General features: G+C 39.3%; 1 protein-coding gene, 1 long non-coding RNA gene and 1 other non-coding gene across 3 annotated transcripts; 2 read left to right on the plus strand and 1 right to left on the minus strand.

Moving 5' to 3' along the window:
* Positions 1–210: 210 nt before the first annotated feature.
* Positions 211–6984, minus strand: LOC118893515. The gene is made up of 4 exons (XR_005019480.1): positions 6937–6984; positions 5153–5525; positions 937–997; positions 211–263 (listed from the first exon to the last, which is right to left on the minus strand). It is a non-coding gene; the product is annotated as an uncharacterized LOC118893515 (long non-coding RNA).
* Positions 6985–7111: 127 nt separating this feature from the next.
* On the plus strand, positions 7112–9219 carry LOC118893513 (cytochrome c oxidase subunit 7C, mitochondrial). The gene is made up of 3 exons (XM_036849168.1): positions 7112–7308; positions 8101–8229; positions 9077–9219. The coding sequence occupies exons 1-2, from the start codon at positions 7234–7236 to the stop codon at positions 8215–8217; spliced, it is 192 nt and encodes a 63-aa protein (XP_036705063.1). The 5' UTR covers positions 7112–7233; the 3' UTR covers positions 8218–8229; positions 9077–9219.
* On the plus strand, positions 8910–8972 carry LOC118893717. The gene has a single exon (XR_005019566.1). It is a non-coding gene; the product is annotated as a small nucleolar RNA Z39 (small nucleolar RNA).
* Positions 9220–20022: the final 10803 nt, after the last annotated feature.

Below are 20022 nucleotides of genomic sequence, written 5' to 3' on the forward strand. Positions count from 1 at the left end.
GAGGGGAGGATCAACAGAAGCTTATAAATCTTCAACACTACAGGCAGTGGATGGCACACAATGATGGCAGAGAAGGGAGTGGGCAAAGTGCCAGTGGAATGCAGAATCTTAAGGTAGTTGAGCCTTACCTTACTGAAAAGGGTGAAGCGTAACAGTTCTGCCAATGGATCTCAGCAAGTGCAAAAGCATTGGCTCAGATCAAGTGTACGTTCTGTTGACTCACCTTGCCCTGAAGAGATGGCCGTAGAGCAGTGGTTTTCAACCTAGAATGATTTTGCCAGTAGAGGGGACTTTTGATGATGTTTGGAAACAGATTTGGTTGCCATAGCTTGGGAGGGGTAGTGCTACTGGCATCTAGTGGGTAGATGCCAGAAATGTAGCTAAGCATCCTGTATAATGCACAAGACATCACCCTCAACAAATAATAATCTGGTCTGTAATGTAAATACTCTCCTGCTGAGAAAATCTGCATTAAGGCCTACTTTTATAGGACTGAGTGCAGTTTTGGCTTTAATTGAGAATATCTGAGCATCAAGGGTTAGCGTGCTCAGAGGTAATTAACAAATCAATCCTTTTAAAGTATATTGCTACAAGTAAATCATGGGTGATTGTTGCTCTATATCTTAATTGTGATGCTGCTTAATGAGTGTATACAGTTGTCAAACTCATTGAACAGGACACTCAAAACAGACGTTTTATTGCATGTAACATATGCCTCAATAAAGTGGATTTTAAAAACTACACTCACATACACATACACATAATCTACACTCAAAACATAGTATTTGCATTTAAATTCAAACTACTACACTATTCATTAATTGTTTTCAGCATTCATTCATTGAGTGTCTTTATAGAGGATACTTAGGATGATACATAAGTGATCAGAAAAAAACAACAACAAAAAAAACCACTCTCTGCCCTCAGAGAGCTTACCTTATAGTAGTGCATCCGTTTTTTTTTTAATATTTCAGATCTACATATTCCAGTGGCCAAACTGTTGAGAAAAGACAGAAAGTTAATTAAAAAGTGGCACGTGGAGGGGGATCCCCCAAAGGGGGTTGTCACTGGCCCATTTGCTAATAGAACACTCTGAAGCAGCAAATATCTCAATTGACCCTTTGTATGGTCAGGCCACTCAAGATGGCTGTTCTCTTGCTCTCTGTACATCCCCTACTCGACCAGTCCTTGCTTCACTCACATGACTATCCAATCCTCTTATTTGTAGGGCTTAATCAGTAAACTGCCTACATGCTTGTCCCCTGCCCCAGCTGCTGGTTTCCCTGGTAACTGATGAGCCTACCTGAAGTCAGTTCCCCCTATAAATGGTAGCCTCCTTCTCCCCCAGTATTGAGAGTAGTGAGATTGCTGTTGTGTCCTTCCTGCCATATGCCCTCTGAGGTCTGCGTCTGTGGGGTGTCACTCCAGGACATTTTGCTGCAAACTCAGTAAGCTCCCCTATCCACTAAACTGTTGACGTTTCTGTCTCTATCTCTGGGTGCTTACTTTGGTTTGGAGGTTGGGTAGTTACAAGGCTTGCAGGCCTGAGGGGTGCAGCCAAACACCCTTCTAACAACCCTGTAAAGTACGTAAGATTACTGTCCCCATTTGAAAGATGAGGAAAGGTCATGCAACTTGCCCAAAGCTAAACAGTTAAGGTAGATCTTGGATTTGAACCCATGTCATTCTGATTCCAGGTACAGTATATTGCCTGGAGTGTGCAACTCTGGGGAAATGTGCAGGAACAGGAAATTACAGAAGAATTATGAGGATTTGCAGTCACTGTAGCAAAGTGCCAAGATAACATATAACCACTGAATATTGAATTCTTGCAGAAGTATTCCATAAGATTCCAACAAGAAACTAGAAGGTCTCTGTAGAGGACATGCTATGTGTTCAACCAAACCATTTCCAATTTCCTCTCAGACACACAGAAATCTGTGTAGCATGTGATAGATTATAAGCACAAATAGCGCATGCCACCTACTAACCTGACCCTTGTGTGAGCCTCTACCTTCTTCTTAGCATGGTGGCAGGCAGGGTCAATCCAGAGGATTGGGTGGAGGCCCAAGAAGATGACAGCAATAGAACTACCAAGTGGAAGACTGCATGCTGAACATCTGATTCAGATTGAGACATAAGTGAGAAATAAATCTTTATTGTGTTAAGCCATTAAAATTCGGGGATCATTTGTTCCATTAGCTAGTTTTAATTACATTACCTAGCCCAGGCTCCATAAAGCAAAGAGAAAAATCAATAAAGTAACACTACAACAACTTTCTATGTGAGGAGAATTTATAATTTATTAGCTTATTTACATGCTAATATTGTTTCAGAAAACATTTGAGGTATAGAACAAAGACACATACTATATAACAAGATAAAATAAAATTGGGTAGAAAAGTGAAGCAAAGCTAAGTAAAGAAGAGAAGGGCTTCCCTGGTGGCGCAGTGGTTGAGAATCTGCCTGCTAATGCAGGGGACCCGGGTTCGAGGCCTGGTCTGGGAAGATCCCACATGCCGCGGAGCAACTAGGCCCGTGAGCCACAACTACTGAGCCTGCACGTCTGGAGCCTGTGCTCCACAACAAGAGAGGCCGCGATAGTGAGAGGCCCGCGCACCGCGATGAAGAGTGGCCCCCACTTGCCACAACTAGAGAAAGCCCTCGCACAGAACCGAAGACCCAACACAGCCAAAAATAAAAATAAATAAATTAATTAATTAATTAATTTAAAAAAAAAAAAAAAAGAAGAGAAGATGGAGCTAGGAGTAAAGTACACAAAATACATTCACAGTCTCCACTGAAGGTAGGTCACACATTTGGCTCTAAGCTTTCTAGGAATCAGTATAAGGAAGAAATCGCAATAAAGTTTGTTATTCACAGCACTCATAAGGCAAAAGCAAATCAGCTACTCAGGAGAAGCATGTTTATTTTAGACCAGAGAGAAATTTCTCCTATGGATCCTCATAAAAATGACACCATGAAATATATTGAAACACATCCTCAAAGAAAAAAAAAAATCATCCGCATAGTAAACCCAGCAAGAGTTTCGTAAGTCTGTTGCTTATAATATCCCTTAGTTCAAAGTGGTAAGGAGATGCTGAACACAATTCAGGGACAATGACACAGTTTTAAATGCTGTTAGTGAGGGTATAGCTTAATTGAGGGATGTGAAGAGAACTGGAAATTAAACCTAACCCACTTTGTGTAATTTTATAATTAGTTGAAATGTTTAAAAGAACTGTTTGGTGAATTCACTAATAATTTACTCAAAGTGCATAAATGTTATTCTCAAGAAAACCCATTTTTCTTAATTATAAGCCCAAACCGAAAAGCCAAATACAAAAGCTGTTATAGCATAAACAAACATCTTTCTGGACTGTAAAGAGGAACATTGTCTAGAGGAACAAAGTGCCTTTGATCAGATTCCTGCAATCTCACCTGAATCTGGTAGAAATATAGCAGCACTTTATATGCATTGATCAGCAAAAAAAGGGCCTAGTTATAAACCAAGACTTCCAGATAGTCCTTATTTGCACAATTCTTTACAAAACAACATAAGTAATGCAAGAAAGTTGGTTTACTTTCAAGTATCTCCTATGTTTCTCTTACTTCTAACAAAAAAGGATTTCTTTTTAGAATGATGCATTAAATTCATTTTCAGAATCCCCTTCCTCATTTAAATTATGTTTCCTTAAAATAAATGAATGAAACTATTTGATTATTTAGTATTCCAGTTATAGACACAAGCAGGAAATGCCATAGTGAATTTAAAGAAAACTAGTCAAAGCAATACCAAGTATCATTGCAAACTAAGTCAAGAAGGAGATGGAACATAAATATAAATACAATCATTGATTTTCAAATTGAGAAATGTTATTTTCTGTGCTCACCTTGTAAAAATGTACCTACCTATACTTGGCAATACTCAATAACAAATAATTAAACTATAAATTAATCTTTAAAAAGTGAATCATCCTTGAAGCTTCATTGAGATTAAGCAATAAAGTTGGAATAAAAAACATGAAAGGCTTTTAAGGAAAAAATGGTGTTCAAAAGTAATAAAGCAAGATGAAGAGTAAAATATACAGCTTGATCACATAAGCATTTTTTTTTTCTTTTTTGCAGAAATTTTTCTTCCAGTTGGTCATCACTAAATCATTTGGAAGGCTGGCAGCATATTTTCCAACCCTAACTGCCTCAGTGGAATCACATTTTCTCCTTTCCTAAAACCAGGTATTTTTTCCCTCTACAAATGTAAATTTCAAAAAAAAAAAAGTTAACACAGCATTCTGACTTTAATGCTACAGTAGCAGGAAATTCTAAAAACTTGAGACCAAAAGAAACTTTTTAACTTGAGTTTTTCAATGTAGGACAGAAACACATAATTTCTGCAGTAAACAATTTAAGTAAACTCTAACCTAGTTCCTAAAAATCTAATATAGTAGCTGTTGAGACACATGACAAATATTGTACTTTAATTTTTAGATATATTGTTCTATATAATGTAATTTCAGTTTCCAAAGATTCATGTGGGTCCAAAAAGCACATTGCTTACTCTATGATATACATCCTATTCACTATTAAAATAATTGGATTTTATTTTTAAAGTACAACTTGGGAGTAAACCTCATGTCCCTAAAGATCTTTTCTGTTTTGTTCCAATCCATGAAATGTCTCATTTCTCTTAAAATTCATTTTATAGCAGAAAGAGTATCATACTGAATCAAAAGGTTCTCAAGGGTGATTTGCATTTTCCTTGCCAGCCATTATGACTGAATTTAGATTGTTAGGCTATATGTATAAGAAACTGTGCATGATACGTGTTCCAGGTTTCTACCCCTTTATAACAAACTACCCTAAAATTTAGCAGCTTAAAACAATTTATTATTTTCTCTTATAGTTTTGGAGGCTGGTGGGTTCAGCTGAGCGTTCTTATTCCAGTTATTTACTATTGCATAACAAACTACCCCAAACTTAATGGCTTGAAAGAACAACCATTTAATTATGCCTCACAAATCTGTAGATCAGCATTTTGGGCAGGGCTAAACTTGGCAACTCTTCTCTACACAGTATTGACTGGGGTCCCTCAGTGATACTCAGCTGGCACCTGGACTGGACTGGAGAATCCGAGATAGCTTCACTCACATACCTGACACCTGAGCCGATCCCCTACTTTTTTTTGGTGCATTCTTGAGTACTCTTCAGGAGGCCTCTCCAGCAGAGTAGTCAGACTTCTTACATGAAGCTCAGGGTTGCAAGGGCAAATGTTCCAAAAGACAGGAAAGGAAGCTGCCAATATCGTAAGGCCTGGGCAGGATACTGGCACAGCATCACTTACAGCAAATTCTCTTGCTCAAAATAGTCACACAGAGTCCATCCAGATTCAGGGAGAAAAGGCATAGACCCTATCTCTTGATGAAAAGAATTTGCCACGGTCTTTAATTGGTCACAGAGCCCATGAGGAGGCAGACAATTTCAAAGCCATATGCTAGAATCTCTCTTGGAGTTCCCTTTGGAGTTAGCTGAAAGCCAGATACACAGACGAGCATCAAATAATGTGAATTAGAAGTAACAATAAACCAAATATACAGGAGATATTACTTACATTAGACTGAAAAAGAGAATTCAGAAAACATTAACTATTAACTGTGAAAACATTTCTCAATTATAGTTAAATCATAATCCTTTTAATACATAAAGACACTGATGCGGACTTTTAAAAAAACTGAATATCATGCATCCTCTATCAATTAGGAGGAGAACACCAATTATGCATTACATGCATCTCTACTCAATTACAAGTTACTTGTAGAAATAAAACGTCTTCACTTTTGTTCATGTTTTTTGTTTTCTGTCGAGGTGAAACATGGCTTTTCTCTTTCAAAAGCTAAAGAAAGATTAAAGCATACACTTTATAACCAGTTTTCAAAGCAAGACTTAAATCCTACTCGACTTTATTTACTGCTGCTGTATAAATGAGTCATCTGAAGCAATGTACACTCTGCCACAGATGAAAACTTAGGTTAGCAGGGCCTTTCACAATCTAACCTAATACTTTCCCAGCCTCATTTATGACCAGTTTCTTCCAATACCCACTAGTCAAAGACTACCAGGAATACATCTGTAAATGAAGAAGCTGGGTTTATTACTCACTGCAGTAAGGGAGACCGAATACCCAGAGAAACCCTGGGGATCTCAGTAAGGTGTTGGGACTTAACAGGCTTTGGGCTTCTTTCCGGTGACTTTTGCTATCTTACTAAATTCTACGTAGGAGGAAGGAAGACTAGCCTACGGTTAAGGTAATTGATAAAGAAGCAGAAGTCATCGTATTGACTGGGTATGGTGATGTTTGGTCATTTTTGTGACTTGAACAATGTTCATGTTTTGTCTATGTTCATATATAATAGAGTGATCTTATTTCCTTGAGCCATCACTGACAGGAGAAACTTTGATGTGCATGTCCTCTTAAATTGTTTAGGTTCAGCAGGAGAACACCAATTCCTGGTCCAGGCTGGCTCCGGATCAGAGGCTGCTTTCTCTTCCACACTCCCAACATGCCATACTCATACTGGCCTTGAGTTTTCTCTTCCCTCTCTTCCTACTTCTGTTCTACTTAGTTCTCTATATCTCCAGGAATCCTTCCCTTCGCACTTCAACTCAGTTTTCTCTCTGAAATCCTTTGTACTGCATATTATTTGGTTACTCGTGTTTACGGTTCCTTTCCTTCCGGTGAGATCAGAGCACATACATCTCTCGCAGAGCTGGCAGAGTAGTACTGCAAATCACAGACACTTAGCATATAGTCACAAAAAAAGAAAAGGGAGAGGTTTATTTTCCTTTTCCATAAACTAGAACACACATGGTGAAACTGCTTCGCTAACTTCAGTAAAATCGTTCTAGAAACAGGCCCCAAGAACCCGGACAAGAACTCACATTCGGAAGAAACGCTGCTGGTAAGTATGTTCTGATCCTACCAGAACTGGGCGAGACTACATTTCCCACAATCCTTCAGGGCCTACAAGGCGCCACGATGTTCTGAACTACAATTCCCACAATCCTCGGGGGGCGCCGCTTTGTCGCATGCTCCGAGAGCTCTGCCCCATTTCCCATCTTCCCTTTCGGTCCTTGCCCACAGGGGAACAAGGTCGTGGAGAAAGCAGTGCTGAGTGTGCTGCCGCCATTTCTTCCGCCTTAAGTTTCTGCGCCTTTCGCAGGGCTTCCAACAGCGCTATGTTGGGACAAAGCATCCGGAGGTTCACAACCTCTGTGGTCCGTAGGAGCCACTATGAGGAGGGTCCAGGGAAGGTTAGTATGGAAGGGGCCTGGCTCCGTTGGGTAGGGGGCACTTGGCTGCGACTGGCTGAACTCCAAGGCCGCCTATGGGCCGTGGAGAGAGAGGTGGGAAGCTGGGGTTTTTATCTGGGACGTCGACTAGCATTCCAGTTCCTCCAGGGACCAGGGAGAAAGTTCAGGACCCTGGCTGCGCGCCGTAGTCGCGAAAAGGAATGAGTAGGTAAAGCCAGAGGCCTTACCTCACACTAGTGCTCCCCCATTTCCCCCTCGCGCTCCACCCCGCCCTTCAACATATGGAGGGCCCTGAAGCGCCTGGCTGCAGGTATTGCGGCTTAAAGCCCAGCTAGAGGTCACCGGACTCAAAGTCAAAGTCATTGAAACGTTGAGGCTATGAGGGCCTGTGGTGTGGGGCTCGTCTCCAATTAGTTGACGAAATTAGGAGTATTAACCGTCCTTGATTGAAGTTGGTTTGAGCCTCAAGTATAAATAGTTTAAATCGGGTAGTTAGCAGTAACACCCTCCGAGGGTTACCTGAAGCCTAGTATTAATGGGCCGAGAAAGGGTGTAGAGGGGTAGAGTTGATGAGTAAAGCCAGGTATTTTTTTACCTTATAGTGTTTTGTGTGATGGAGGTCATAGGATTTGAAAGAGAGTGTTGAAAAAAGTGTTAATGGTATATGGCATATATATATAACCTGATTATGGAAAAATTAACGTTTCCTGTATACTTATTTTTGATTTATAAAATCAGATGATTCGAAGTTCAGTTTCTGTTCTCTTTTTTTCCTCTTTTTTTTCCCAACAGAATATACCATTTTCAGTGGAAAACAAGTGGCGGTTACTAGCTATGATGACTTTGTACTTTGGGTCTGGATTTGCTGCACCTTTCTATATAGTAAGACACCAACTGCTTAAAAAATAATCCATGAGACAGGTAAATAATTAATGCATTTCTAATCTTCGCAGAGGTTTCCCCTTTTTTCCTTTCTTCCCTTACCACGCCCCCCAAAACCACAAATACACTATTGTGTGTTGTTGTAATTCCTGAAGTTAAGTGTGGGTGTAGCATTGAGGGAGACAGGTTAAACCTATAAACAGATGTATCTTTGCCTGAAAGCCAGTGTTTATTGAGTGCTGCTGTTTGTCAGGCAAACTTTACATTAACAAGCTCAGGTTGGCTACCAGGCAAGACTGAGGTGGATGATGTTAACCTGATCTGAGACCAAAAAAAAAAAAAAATGTTAAGTTGCCCAGTATTCCATAGCTAGTGATGGTGGACCAGGATTTTTACCCAGGCAGTCTCGTTCCAGAGCTCAGGTACTTGACCAGGTAAGTTCTAGTAAACTGATTAATGCTAATCTATCTTGAGGGCAGTGTATGTTAGTATATACCTGAAGGAATCTTGTGTGCAGCAAGATTAGCAGATTCCCTGAGTGAGAAGAAAGGATTTATTTAGTTAAATTACAATCAGAATTTTCAGCAAAAGTAACACTAAAGGAAGCTCTGTGGGATGATTGGAATAAATTCCAAAATATACTTTGGAAAAGAAAGACTTTACTTGTCTTAGTTTAGAAGGGAAATGATTTATCCAAGCCATTACTTGGGAAGACTCTGGTGCGTGTGATGAAGAAAATCAGTATGAATAAAGTCATGATACTGTAAACGCTTTCTGATGTACCAGTCATAAATTGAAGGACAAACAGTATATTAATGAAACTACATATTTCTGTTAAATGAATGGGTTCTTTAATATTGTTAATTTTTTATGTTTTTATCCACAGATACGAAGAGGAACATTTTAAGATGTGCAGTCTCTTTGAAAAAAGGATCAAACTCTTGAACTCAGCATCCTAGATATGTTTGTAAATAAACATAGCATAAATCCTTAATGCCTCTTCTCTGAAATATGGAACATGATAATTGAGCATGTGCTTGTTTTTTTGTTTTTTGTTTTTTTTTTACATGCTCCAATTTGCCTCATCCACCAACCTAATACTGTTTGAATTAAGAGTCTCTTCCATAGCTTTCAACAATGGAGACTTTGCTTTCTCCGACCAAATTATTCATAAGGACCGCTCACAGGTATGCTGGAAAGGGGGCAAGACTCTGCAGACATGGACAGTACAAATTTACTAGTCCATCCAGAAGATGAGGTTGCTTGGCTGTTGAACTTGTCACTACATGACATATTGAGATGGAAGAGAACATATATAGATTCACACTGTTATCTTGGATGAATAGACTGTGTTAGATTAGGATTTTTTTTTTTATTTTAGCTGCATTGGGTCTTTGTTGCTGCACTCTGGCTTTCTCCAGTTGCGGTGAGCAGGGCCTACTCTTTGTTGCAGCACGCGGGCTTTTCATTGCGATGGCTTCTCTTGTTGTGGAGCACGGGCTCTAGGTGCATGGGCTCAGTAGTTGTGGCTCGCAGGCTCTATAGCACAGGCTCAGTAGTTGTGGCGCACGGACTTAGTTGCTCCGTGGCATGTGGCTTGCATTGGCAAGCAACTTCTTAACCACTGCGCCACCAGGGAAGTCCCTGCTTACTTGTTATTTGGGTAATATTGCATCATTAGTTTCTTAATTAAATATGTACATGATTTAGCTTGTTTCTTGGTTTTAAATTCTGAATTTTAATTTTTGATTCCTGGGTCAGGCATTTGTTGGTAATTCATTATAAAAGAAATGCAAACTTTGTCCTGTAATTTTTTTTTTAATTTAAAGGCAGAAAAAAGGTACACTTTTAGTCTTTTTTTACTTTGAAGGAGTAAATTCATTTTTCTCCATGAGTGATAATTAGTTGATCATTAGGAAAACCGGTAGTGTTAGCAGATTTAAGTTCAAGAGCTTCCTTTTTTTTCCTCTAGACCTGTACCCTAAAACTGAAATTTTTGCCATGATAAATGTGCTACTGACCAATGTTAATCTTGTTTAGACTGAATGAAAACTATTTGAGGGACTTCCCTGGTGGCGCAGTGGTTAAGAATCCGCCTGCCAATGCAGGGGGCATGGGTTAGAGCCCTGGTCCAGGAAGATCCCACATGCCAGGGAGCAACTAAGCCATTGTGCCACAAATACTGAAACCCACATGCCTAGAGCCCGAACTCCGCAACAAGAGAAGCCCCCGCTCGCGGCAACTAGAGAAAGCCCGCGCACAGCAACGAAGTCCTAATGCAGCCATAAATAAATTAATAATTAATTTTAAAACAAAAAACTGAAATGGAATGTAATAGCATGTGAGACAATATAGGAAATATTCCCATTTTATTCTGGAGCTTGACTAGTAGAAATGGGTTACGAGATGGCTCTGATTAGTAGCTGTATCAGTGAATCACAATTATGAATAGTGAAATGCTGCTTACCACTTAAAATATGATGACTTAGTTCCAAGGGCTTTATATTAGGGCAGGGGGAAAGTAATAAGCTACTGAATATTTTAATCCCAGTTTGGTCACTAGAATACCTATCTTTAGGCTCTTCAGTAACTGCCTGGCAATTACTTAGATATGGATGCAGTTTAGTCTAAATGACCTTGTCCAGCTATTCTATGTATTTGTGTGTTGTTTTTTGATTATCCATTGATGAGTCAGATGTTCAGTGCTTGGAGAGTTTTTCTGTATAACATTAATGATTTCTACCGTTTGGAACAGTAGAAGCGAGAGTAAGAGTTTAGAGTTCATATAATGATTTTGAATTCTTGGTTCAAATCTTTGCTAAATTACAAATTTAGCCTTCAGGGTTTTCTTGGAGGAAATGGGAATAGAGCCTTCTTCCTATTTTGAAATTCATTGAGCTATATAAAAACATTTTAAGTCCTGGCAAGTCCTAAATGAATAATTTTTTTTTCCCTGATATAAAATATATCAAGAGCCGAAAGTAACTTAGTATTTTACAGCAGGGTCTAGGTAGAAAATGTCATTTATTAAATTTCTTTCTGAATTGAGTTAAAGTATTTGAGTGGTGTACACGAATGAGATAAAAACCTCCCTTTCCTGGGATAAGAATACGGTTTACCCCATCCCCATAAAAGGCCTTCAACAGGCAGGCTCTTAGTGTGTAAGTATATTGAGTGATAAGAGGCTAGACAACTTTTTAGTTTTCGTATTGGGGTTCTCCAGAGAAACAACCAACAGCATGTGTCTACAGAGAGATTTATTTTAAGGAATTGGTTCTTGCAGTTGTGGGGGTCTGTCAGGTCAACAATCTGGGGGGTAAACTGAAGGTTGTAGACCCAGGGAAGAGTTGATATTCCAGTTGGAAGCCATCTGCTAACAATTCCCTCTTTCGGAGAAGTCTGTCTTTTTCTGTTAATGCCTTCAACTAATTGGATGTGGCTCACCCACATTATGGAGAGTAGGTTTTACTGAAACTGTTTAAGTAGTAATCTCGGGAATTCCCTAACAGTCCAGTGGTTAGGATTTGACAATTTCACTGCCATGGCCCAGGTTCAACTCCTGGTTGGGGAACTAAGATCCTGCAAGCCATGCAGTGTGGCCAAAAAAAAAAAAAAAAAATGGTAATCTTATCCCAAAAAATATCTTAACAGAAATATCCAGAGTAATATTTGGCCAAATATCTGGACACCATGGCCCAGTCAACTTGATAATGTAAAATTAACCATCACAATTTCATATAAGCCTGTGACTCCAGTTTAATTTTTTTTTTAAGTGTTGGCTTGAGTTTTTAAAAGCATCACAGAATACTGATTTTTTTTCAATTTTATGTATATATTTTTCCCCTGCACTGGTTTTTAAAAGTTCAAGCCAACACCTAAAACCACAAGATTCCCATAAAAATCGAGATTCTCTTATAAAAGGTTACACTGGGTGAACCCATACACACTTAATGAAACTCTGCTAGGCCAAGTGTACCTCATGCAGAGGCTTCCCTGACTCCAGAATACCTGATTAGGGATTTTGGTTGGGGGCTGAAACCCGGGAATCATTTTAAGGAAACCAGAATTATTACTTACGTAATTAAGCTTTGGCCACCCTAACGGGAAGAATCAGTGTCCTACATTTTGCCAGAGAAGCAGTACAAAAGGGGTTAAGAATATGGACTCAGGACTAAGATTTGACTGGATTCAAAGCCAGGCTTGACCATGTTTCAGCTCAACTAGAGACTATCTCTGCCTCAGTTTCCTTGTGTATCAGAGTATCTATCTTAGGATATTGTGAAAATTAAAATAGAGTGCTTAACTCAAAAACAAGTGAGGTAGAGGAACTAAAATGGACATTGTGTAAATTGTTCAAGTTAATCCCAAGGCCATTTGGCAGTTATAGATTGGTATTTTCAATTACTAAGTCTAGCTACAGTTCTAACCAGTTGTCCAGCAAATAACTTCAACCTTAACCATGTCCAAAAATGCCTGGAATCATGGTAGTTAATGCAAGCTGATCATGTAATAAGCTGTCACCATCAGTAAAATTAAAACTCTTTAACATGGCATTTAGTCATTTCTGTATGGTTTCAGCCTCACCCTGGCCCTGGCCACAGCTCCAGTTTTGTGAACTGCCTCCACATACTAACTTAGCTCAGGTGCCACCTTTTTCTGTAGTTTTCCTTTGCCAATTCCTCCCAAACATAATATACTTGTCTCCAACACCCTGTAAACAGCTTTATAGTTAACCTTGGCAAGTACTGTAATCACTGATTTCCCTTCCTATCTCCCAGACCAGGGCAGCTTTTACTTATTCATTTATACTACATGTATAATTTAAGTGATCAGTGAACATTTATTGAATGAATTACTGAATTGAAACCAAGAATAGCAAAATTACCTAAAAGCAAACCCCAGACTTTCTAGTCTGTACACCAAAATGGTGTATGTGTTAGTGTTTTCTGAAGAAAAATGAATTTTTCCCAGGTAACTTTATTAGTTGAGTTCTCCAACCAAATAATAACAGTTGTTGCAGACTCAATGAGATTAAGATTTTCTGCCAAAGTGTAACTTAACTATGTCACTGACCACACTGTTTAGTCCATCTGATGTTCTTTGTAGATAACCTTCCTTGAAAGAAAATGTGTATTGATTTACATTCTGACAGTAGCTGTTGGTCCTGTTTGAGACCAACATTTTGAGAAGCACTGGCTTAAGGGTTAGGGAATATGTCCTACATAACAAAAGATAGAGCTCAGAGAATTTAAGGGCATTCTATGGAAACTCGGCCTATTGTCTGTAAACTATTTCTTTGTCATGAGATGGCTGCTACAGTTCCAGGCATCCCATGCAGACTTGACAATATCCAGCAAGAAAAAAATCTGTTCCAAGTTATTTTTAAGAATGAAGAAAGATTTCCTAGAAGCCCGCTAGCAAACTCCTTCATCGTTCATTGGACACAAGGGTTATAATATATCCATTTCTAAATACAACACCAGCAAGGGAAATGACAGTCACTGCAGTGATTACATTTGAGCAATTAACATTTTCTTCCAAGTCTTAATGTGAAAAAAGTGGAAACTGGAACAAACCAGCATTCTAATAGAAAGGGAGAAGAAAGTGGCTATGGGGTGTGTAAAAGACAATGCTTGCTGCAACTATTCTGTAAAGTATACTGAGAAGATGGACCCCAATGTCAAAATGTAATAAGCCTTTATTTTAGTATAGCCAATAAATAAAGTCCATAGCATAGGTCTTTAGAGTGTAATTTAAGATTAAGCTGATTTTAGAAAAGAGGAGAAATAGTGTTAATTCTTTTTTTGTCTCTTTTCAATAGAAAATAATTTATAGTAAATAAAGCTTTTACATGATTTATACTCTGTCACATCAAACAATTAAAAAATTTTCATCCATTACGAAATGAAACTTTGTTCTCATAGCTGTTAAAATTTTGTAGACCAGAAGGAAGATAGCCATTTTCTTTGTATTACGTTAATACAGTGAAGATTTTTTTAGTATATAATTATAATTTACAGTTAATTTTGGAGAGACTTCTTGAACTCATATTTGAATATGGGTACAAGCTATCTGGGTCTTTCTCTAACCTGGTATTGTAGTCATTAGGGCTTTTCAAGAATATGCCAGTTCTATTTCTGTATGCATGGCAGGATTGAACTCTGTCTCCTTTGCTTTGACATGAAAATATGAGAATGATATGTTGACACTTCATGGAAGCTTTAGAAGACAGTGTACAATTCACCAAGTTCCCTTACTCCTGCTGCTGGGGTATAGCCTTCATTAGCCTGGGTTCCTGAGGGACTAGTAGTACAGCCCTTTGTCAAATGTATAGAATGAGCAAGAAACTTTCTCATTGTTTTCAGCCCCTGGGGTTTGAGGGTTGTGACTGCAGCAAAGCTTGGCCTACTCTCACTGAAATACTTGGGTACCCCATAAGACCTTGAAAAGGATTACTTCTCTATATCTCTGAATTTTTAATTGCAGACATCTTTGTCAACTCGATCTTCTAAGGACTCTTCAAAATTTAAAATGAATTGTATCTACAGTTACAGATTGGTACCACACAAAAGCATGACTTGGTAGTAAGGAAAGATCTCTTTTCAGCACTCCCATGTGTGGACGAAGGGCCAGATTGATGGAGGTAAATAGCTTTCTACTTTCAAAGTGGTCTTTTAGAGCTGCAGTTTTGAGTAGCTACCTACTGTGCATTTACACCTTGTCTCATTTTGATGGATCCCACTTAACCTGATGGGCAGGTTTGTAAAAATTAGAAAAATGTGGGCCTTCTTCCAGGTGTGCACAGCATGCCAGAGCACACTCACTCCCTTGTCCAGTCACCTTCATTGTGTATTGTACGTTGGAAAACAGTACTACTCAATGTAGCATTCCTGTAGAAAGTCATCTCAAATTTAAGTTTGTCAGCTAAAATTCACCATCCCCTCCCAATTTTCAGAGATCTGACAAAAGGCAGGTACCACAATAATTGATATTGAATAATTATTCAAGATTTTAATGGGCCCTATATCCTTTAGAATAAGCTTTGTCTTTTTTCTTTGCTGGATTCCAAAACTTACTACAATGCCAGGTAAATATTAGGCTTTCAACAGTTATATTTAGATAGATGGAGGTAGGATGACTATCAGTTGGGTTTAATAGCATTTCCTAGTATATGAGAAGCCAGTCTAGGATCTCTTTTGATGCCTAGTAACAGGAGATGATCAGTTAAATATCTATATATTGATAAATTTATCAGACTTACACCTTTAATTTGTTCAAATTAATAATATCAACAAATATTGACTAATATCTTCATCTTTATGTTCTGAGAACTTTGCTCAATGCAGTTGTATCTATAAACTATGTAGTGTGAAATCTCTTCATGCTCACTACCAAAATCAATCACACTTTCCTCAGACGGGGTACATAAGTTGAACCATATGAAACTACCAGTACTATAGATGGCAATTTTTGATGGTTCAATGGTCATAGTTTCCCTTCTCAGCTACTGAACCATGCATAGAGGTCCTTTTCTTCATATACGTACCTATTTGGGAAGCTGTGGATTTTCCCACCATCAGAAATTGATTAAATAACTTGTATACACTCTGTGTAGCAGAGTTGAAACTGTTTTACCTGGGTATCATTATTACTAATTAAAGAAAAAGATAATTTAAAATCCTGAACTTCTGCCTTTTCCATAATAGTCAAAGCTTTGGGGGACACTGCTGTCAATTACAGTACCAACAATACTTTTTGATGCACATAATAGGATGAGTTGACAACAAGATTCTGGCTTGCAGTGTTTACCAGTATGGAAATTAATATGAATTACCTGGGGAAAAAAATTGTTGGAATTTTAGAAAGGAAATTCTAGATATCTCCAAGTTATCACAGAAAAAAAGGGAGCTTCCTGCTGTAGACAATGTTTGTGTCCCCCTCAAAATTCATATGTTGAAACCTGATCCCCAAAGTGACAGTATTTGCAGGTAGGGCATTTGGGATGTGATTAGATCATGATATTGGAGTCCTCATGAATGGAATTGGTGCTCTTAAAAAAGAGACCCCTATAAAAAATTAATAAAATCCAAAATTAAATAGAGTCGAGAGACCAGAAGGAGGAGCTCTCTCACCCTATGATAATAGCTGTGCCCAACTGGAAGAAGAAAGACCTTTTTCTTCCTCCTTCCTCCTGGCAAGGGCTCTTTGTTTACTATAGCCCTCCCAACTTTTTCTTCCTTCCTTCCTCCTGGCAAGGGCTCTTTGTTTACTATAGCCCTCCCAACTTCCTTTTCCTCTCTATAAAAGCACTCTTCTTTCCTTGCCTTGTGGAGACTTGCACGTGGCTCACCATGGTTGTAGACCTTGAATTGCAATTCTTTGCTGATCCTGAATAAACCCATATTTGCTGGAGAAATATCTGGCAGTCTATTTGTTTCAGGTCAGCACCCCTGAGAGTTCCCTAACCCCCTTCTGTCATTTGAGAACACAGCAAGAAGACATATCTATTAGCCAGGAAGCAGGCCCTCACCAGACACCAAATCTGCCAGCACCTTGATCTTGGACTTCCCAGCCTCCAAAACTGTGAGAAATTTTTTGTTGCTTATAAGCCACACAATCTGTGATATTCTGTTAAAGCAACTCAAACTAAGACACGTCCTAAGTCTAAATTTCCCACATGCCCTCCAGAGAAATTTACTGATCAGTAGGAAATGCAAATTCACCCATAACCTATGCCTTTAATGTAACTAAGTGTGATACTGTGATTTATAATTTCTAGTTATAAATATATATATGGTCATTCAAAGGACCAAAATATATTTGTCATGTATCTTTGGTCTTTATCCACAGTTCCTGGCTCACATCTCCCAAAACCTTGGCAATTTCCTGAGCCATAAGAGCAATGGGAGCATTTTTGTTATAAAATTTGCTCTCTTGTCCTCAGTTCCTGAAAATACCTCAGAGCCATGAAGGTCACATGGGTGTCTTGTTATTCATAACAGCCCCTTTCCACCACAGCTGGGTTTATGTTAATGAGTGTGACTTTTGGAAAACACCTAAGGATGATGACTAGTTGCCAGAGGCAACCAACCTTGAATAGGAGGTTGGAACTTTCAGTCCTACTCCCTGATTTCTGGGGAGGGGAGAGGGGGCTAGAGGGTGAGTCAATCACCAACAGTTGATGAGTTAATGAATCATGCCTGTGTAATGAATCCTCCATAAAAACCCCAAAAGGGGCACGGTTCAGAGAGCTTCCAGGCTGAGGAACCAGAACGCTTCCACGTGCCCCAATGCTGGGCTCCAAGATCCAGGAGGACAGAAGCTCCTTTGTTCCGGACTGAACCCTAGGTACCTCTTCATCTGGCTGTTGATTGGTATCCTTTAATATCCTTTGTAATAAATCTGTAATCTAGTGATAAATGGGTTCCCTGAATTCTGTGAGCTGCTCTAGCAAATTAATCAAACCCAAGCAGGGGTTTGTGGGAACCTCTGATTTACAGCCAGTTGGTCAGAAGCACAGGTAACAGCCTGAGGTTGCGATTGGCACCTGAAGGGGAGGATGGTCTAATGGGACTGAGCCCTTTACCTTTGGAATCTGATGCTATCTCTGGGTAGATAATGTCAGAATTGAGTTGAATTCTCAGACACCCTGCTGGTGTTCGAGAAGTGTTTGGGGAAGCCTACACATACACAGACACACACACAGACACACAGACACACACACACACACACACACACACACACACTCAGGAACCCAAAATACTGAGAGACAGATTTTAAGTTACCTGTAAGTAGAAAAATAAGCATTCAGACTAGCAAAATCACATGTAGAGCCCATACCCAAGGGGAGACTTATGCAGAGATATGGGTAGGGTCAACAGAGTATGAATGAGGGTGGAGGTAGGGAGACAGGGGATGTTGGGATACAGATAAAATCACTCTCAAAAACCAATTGCACTCAGAGTGGGAAAATACTGAGAATCTGCAGATTGGAGCACTGGCTACTGTGACAATGAAAGGAAGGGACTTGAAAATGAGCAGAACCCAAGGCAGAAGTTTCAGAATGGCATCACTTCTAGTAAATGAGTGTCAAGGAGATGCACCCTTGGAGGCTGGCTGGTAAATGAAGAAAAGGAAGCAGGAGGGTGAAATTGTTTCCTGTAAAAATGGAGTACAAACTCAGAACACCAAGCCCTCTCCCAACAAAACAAGTGCAAATTTAAAAAAAAAAAACAATATTTCACCACATGAAAGAAAAGAATGCCTTTGAACAAAAAACCTAGTTAGACTCCTTAAACTCTCACTCTGGCTACATATAATTGTATTACTAGTACAGGAAAATCCTACTTCAAAGTGAATAGCCTATGCCAGATAGAATTCATACAGAGTTACTATAAGAAGAAATCAGAAATTTAGATTCATAGCATTTCATTTCAGCTAATGAAAAGTCTGCTGCCAATAAACCATCCTCGAAGCAGAAACAATCTTAACACAATCTAATCTGAATTAAATATTCTTAAACATTTGCAAATAGTGAAGGAAAAAAAGACACCTTGAATTTAAAAATTCAAAAACTTAGAAGTTCTGGCTGGGAGGTATGAAACAATGACTGACCAAACAGGAAAAAAATAAGAAAAAAGACACAATGATCTTTGAAATTATAAGATGTCTAAGGAAGGATAGATTTCCCTGAAATTTAGTAAAGAAACTGAAGGAAAGGCATAAAACAGCTAAGAAATAAACACAAAACAAAGACAAAAGAAGGTAAAATTTACATACAGTGAAATGGGCACAATCTTAATAGCTATTTGGGGAGTTTAGATAAATACATACACCTACATAATGCAAATCTTAACTGTAGAAAGCTCTCTGATACCCCTTCCCAGTCAATCCCTGTTCCTATCTCCCAGAAGCAACAACTCTTTTTACTATTTACCAGATTAGCCTCTTCTAGAACTTCACAGGGTGTATAATTTCTATATATGAAAGTTCCAGAGCATAAAGATGCTATAGATGTATCTATTAAATGCTGTTATTTTAGGGAACACGAATATATTACTATCAGTTCTAGCAGTTTCAAAGCATTTTCCAGAGAAAATCTGACCTAAGAAGTTACAGATGAGGGACTTCCCTGGTGGCACAGCGGTTAAGAATCTGCCTGCCAATGCAGGGGACATGGGTTCGATCCCTGGTCCTGGAAGATCCCACATGCTGCGGAGCAACTAAGCCCACGTGCCACAACTACAGAGCCTGTGCTCTAGAGCCCGCGAGCCACAACTACTGAGCCCACGTGCCACAACTACTGAAGCCCGCCCACCTAGAGCCCGTGCTCCACAACAAGAGAAGCCACTGCAATGAGAAGCCTGCACACCACAACAGAAGAGGAACCCCTGCTCACCACAACTAGAGAAAGCCCGCGCGCAGCAACGAAGACCTAACACAGCCAAAAATAAAATAAATAAATAAATGAATAAATAAATAAATAAGAATTTACAGATGACATAATACAATTGAAGAACTATGGAATATGGAGTCAGAGCCATCAAGATACTGCTCTCCTACTCTCAGTACATCCCCTGCTCAATCTGTGCCTGCTTCAACTTCACCCTCCTCACAAGACTGAACTTCCTACATATTTGCCCCCTGCTCCAGCTGCCGATTGTCCTTATCAAAGGGGTGGTGAGGGGCGTGCTTCTCTGCTGGTTTCCCTGGTAACTAATGAGCCAACCTGATGTCATTCCCCCTATATCTAGCAATCTCCCATTTCCCCCAGGAGCAAAGATGGCCACCATGTCCTGCCTGCTATCTGCCACACACAGTGGGGTGTCACTC

This window comes from Balaenoptera musculus, chromosome 3 (assembly GCF_009873245.2).
Source record: "Balaenoptera musculus isolate JJ_BM4_2016_0621 chromosome 3, mBalMus1.pri.v3, whole genome shotgun sequence".
Taxonomy (NCBI): domain Eukaryota; kingdom Metazoa; phylum Chordata; class Mammalia; order Artiodactyla; family Balaenopteridae; genus Balaenoptera; species Balaenoptera musculus.